The sequence below is a fragment of the Pollachius pollachius genome, assembly GCF_949987615.1.
Source record: "Pollachius pollachius genome assembly, chromosome: 13".
In the NCBI taxonomy this organism is placed as follows: domain Eukaryota; kingdom Metazoa; phylum Chordata; class Actinopteri; order Gadiformes; family Gadidae; genus Pollachius; species Pollachius pollachius.
Window position 1 is genome coordinate 19,754,445 of NC_136946.1, and position 3,995 is coordinate 19,758,439.

General features: G+C 49.1%; 1 protein-coding gene across 1 annotated transcript in view; it reads left to right on the forward strand.

Annotated features, from left to right (window-relative positions):
• Nucleotides 1–3,461, forward strand: part of matn1 (matrilin 1) — a 6,638-nt gene extending 3,177 nt beyond the window's left edge. The window contains exons 4-9 of the mRNA XM_079749566.1: nucleotides 1–148; nucleotides 1,433–1,605; nucleotides 1,989–2,220; nucleotides 2,322–2,474; nucleotides 2,640–2,718; nucleotides 3,240–3,461. The exon at nucleotides 1–148 is cut by the window's left edge and continues 75 nt beyond it. Of these exons, the coding sequence (XP_079605692.1) occupies nucleotides 1–148; nucleotides 1,433–1,605; nucleotides 1,989–2,220; nucleotides 2,322–2,474; nucleotides 2,640–2,718; nucleotides 3,240–3,291 (837 nt within the window). The 3' untranslated portion in view covers nucleotides 3,292–3,461. The remainder of the gene's footprint in view (nucleotides 149–1,432; nucleotides 1,606–1,988; nucleotides 2,221–2,321; nucleotides 2,475–2,639; nucleotides 2,719–3,239) is intronic.
• Nucleotides 3,462–3,995: the final 534 nt, after the last annotated feature.

Consider the following 3,995-nt stretch of genomic DNA (forward strand, 5'->3'; position numbering starts at 1 on the left):
ATCGAGCTGTTCTCAATCGGCGTGGGCCGCGTGGACATGAACACCCTGAGGCAGATGGCCAGCGAGCCCCTGGACGACCACGTGGACTACGTGGAGAGCTACAGCGTCATCGAGAAGCTCACCAAGAAGTTCCAGGAGGCCTTCTGCGGTAAGGAGAGAGAGAGAGAGAGATGTTGACTTCCCTGGATGTCTGCTCATGATGCTCCCAATAAAGATTCAGATGATGATGCTAGAATCAGGATTTTGAAAGGTGAAGTGTACATGTCTCCCAGGAAGAGGATGACTGGGTCTCTGTCACTATCTTTCCTAATATCCAACCAGAAGATTTCTGCCCCCCCCTCCTTTGGTAAGAAGTCAAGAGTGCATTTCACTTAAAAATCGAAATGTTGTGCCCTACTGTTATGTTCTCTCAAACAGCCTTAAATGACAAGATATTTCCTTGTCTACCATCAAATCTGCTACTTGTTCATCTACAAATCTACTAGCACTATTACTGGTTCATGAGTACAAGAGGGAAGGGGACAACATTTGGGAATGATTTGGTCTCTCTTCAGTCGCTTGCCCCCTACTGAGAGGCAAGACTGGGACCTCTGTAATTAGTAGCCCATTAGTGCTAATCATTAATCACTCAAATTAGGTATGCTCTCAGGCAGCCTTGACTGTACTGGGTTACATTTTCTTTTAAATATTGTTTGGGTTGCTGACACTCACACTTTTCTTCCTCAGCCAATTTAGTGGGCGCCGTTCCCTGAACGTTCAGGCCTGCATGCGCACAGAGCTGGATTCCTATTGGACGAGCCTTACTACCTGACATTTGGTGGAAACAAAAAGACCTTGATACATAATGTTGGTCGAGGCTTCTCTGATCCTTCCAGCCACTGTGTGTTTTAAAGATCCACTGGGTTCACGCTGTCTTCTGCACATGCTCCACTAAATCCAATTGACTGACTAAATCCTCTCAGCCAATCACGGTGGATCATTAAAATAAAAATAACAAATGATAGAATCTCAAACTGACATAGTTGTATTCTCTCCCCCCTAACAAACCACCTCCACCACCCCACCTAACCCGCCCCTCCCCCCTCCGTCTGTCTGTGTATGTGTGTGTGCGCACACATATCTGCCACTCTCATCCCACCGCTGCGTACCACAGTGTCGGACCTGTGTGCCACCGGTGATCATGACTGTGAGCAGGTATGCATCAGCACCCCGGGATCATTCAAGTGTGCCTGCAAAGATGGCTTTACCCTCCTGGATGACGGCCGCAGCTGTAGTGGTGAGTGGGCGCGCAGCCAGGAGGTTATGTGCGTGAGTTAAGAACTGATTGAAGGTATTATCCATCCCAAATGCATTCCATGCCCTAGTGAACGTGTGTTGTTGAGTGTGAACGCCATGGCCGTAACATGCCGTTGGTGTCCCCGCACATCGCTAGCATGCAGCGGCGCCGCCACAGACGTGGTGTTCTTGATCGACGGCTCCAAGAGCGTGCGGCCCGAGAACTTTGAGCTGGTGAAGAAGTGGATCAACCAGATCGTAGACAAGCTAGACGTCTCCGACGCCAAGACCCATGTAGGGCTGGTGCAGTACTCCAGCTCCGTCAAGCAGGTGTGTATGTGTGTGTGTGTGTGTGTGTGTGTGTGTCACATAAACACTTCTCACCTTCACTTTTCTGACCCACTCATTAATTCCCTCACTCACTCATTCACTCACAAGCTAACTGATGTCCTCACCCACTCCCCCAGACACTTAATCACTCCGGCTCACTCCCAAACTCCCTCACTCACTTATTCATTCACTAACTCCGTACAACATTCCCTAACCCCCTCACCTATTCCCTTCCTCGCGCGCTCTCTCTCTCTCTCTCTCTCTCTTTCTCACTCACACACTCCCTCCCTCCCTCCATCCCTCACTCACTCACCCTCTCCCTCCCTCCCTCACCCACCCACTCTCCAACTCCCCTGCTCACTCCCCCTGTGCTGCGCTTCCAGGAGTTCTCACTGGGGCGCTTCAACAACAAGAAGGACCTGAAGGACGCGGTGAAGAAGATGGCCTACATGGAGCGGGGGACCATGACGGGCCAGGCCCTCCGCTACATGTCTGACCACAGCTTCAACCCCAGCCAGGGCGCCCGCCCCGGGGTCGCCAAGGTGGGCATCGTCTTCACCGATGGCCGCAGCCAGGACTACATCGGGGACGCTGCCAAGAAGGCCAAGGAGAACGGTGAGGAGTGTGTGTGTCTGTGTGTGTGTGTTAGGAGCATTAGCGATAAGGTCTGAGGTGAATTGTGTGGAATTACATTTCTGTTGTATTTGTGTGTGTAGGATTCAAGATGTACGCTGTTGGAGTGGGCAACGCCGTGGAGGATGAGCTGAAGGAGATCGCCTCGGAGCCCACGGGGGAGCACTACTTCTACACGGCCGACTTCAAGACCATGACCCAGATCGCCAAGAAGCTGCAGATCAACATCTGCCAAGGTCTCGCCACTCACGGCCCACCAGCATGAACTGCTGTGAACACGCACATGCGCACACACACACACACACACACACACACGCACATGCACACATTGTCATCATCTTATGGTCGAATATCTTAAATCCTATGAAAAATATGAAAGCCCCTTTTCTTTTTCTCCACAGAGGAGGACCCGTGCGAATGTGATTCCCTTGTAAAGTTCCAGAAGAAAGTGGAGGAAGCACTCCAGGCACTGACAAAAAAACATATCCTTTACCTGCAGGTGGAGGAATGGTGGTAAGGTGTGGTATTGTCTGGTAAGATGAAAAGATACAGAGAGAAGGAGGGAGGGAGAGAGGGTAAAAGTAGGGTACAAAGGAGGAAGGGAATGGGGAATGAGGGAGGGAGGCAGGAGAGAGGCAGAGAGGATATGAGGTAGGGGATGAGAGGAAGGGAGCGAGGGAGAGAGGGAGTGAGGGAAGAAGGGAGGAAGGGATGGAGAGAGTGAGAGGGATATAGGGAAGATAAGAGGGAGGGATAGAGGGAGGGATTTAGGGAGGCATGTTAGAGGAAAGGAAGGTAGGGTGACAGGTTGAGAAATGAAGAATAAGTTACAATAAGTAAAAGCTATTTGCAACAGTTCTGCCACTGAGAGTTGAGGCTTGAACATAGACCCCTTCTGGCATAAATTATGGTTGTGACTATTGGCTCGTTCAGGGGTACTCTTAATGAACTCTCTTTGTGTTGTTCTAATGTTGTTCACATTTGTCCTTGACCAGAACCTCACTAGAGAGTGTGTCGAAGAGGATTGCTGCACTGGAGAGTAAAATTGTCTAAGGACACCCACCCACACATCCAACACACACACTCTATCTCTCTCTCTCTCTCTCTCTCTCTTTGAACAACATGCATATCATTTTGACATTCTGTAAAATATTAAAGAAAGATCATGTGTGACCCTTGACCTCTGCTAATCCACACTCCCACCCTCTCTCTCTCTCTCTCTCTCAAACACACACATCTTATCCTGGCCAGCTTGGTGACATGCCGGTTGCCACGGTGACTCTTCCTGTTTGTGCGTCTGCTCCTGAAGGACATCCTCCATAGCAGGCCTGTCTGTTAATAAAGGTCTTCCCTCATAGGGAAACGGTGACAGTACACTCAAGGGCTTGCGTTTCTTTCTGCCTAGTTGTGTGACAACAGTGAAGATGACTGCCTTCTGTCTGTCTATTTATATCTGCAGATGCCATCATGTTCTGTTTTCTGATTCTAATGTCTATTGCTCTACACCTCCTCCACTGCGGCCACAATAGGGGTCCATATGTACTATTATTTTTTTTTGGGGTACATATATAGGGCTACACATAACATATTATACTGACTGTTAAGATAAATACAATTCTCTGTGTTCCTTGAAATCACTTAGAAACGGTGTCCTATTTATTTCAAGATGAACCGGCAAGCATTGCAAAAATCATGCAAATGTTATTTACTAGCCAATCACGCAAGCATACACAGAGAGAGAGAGAGAGAGAGAGAGA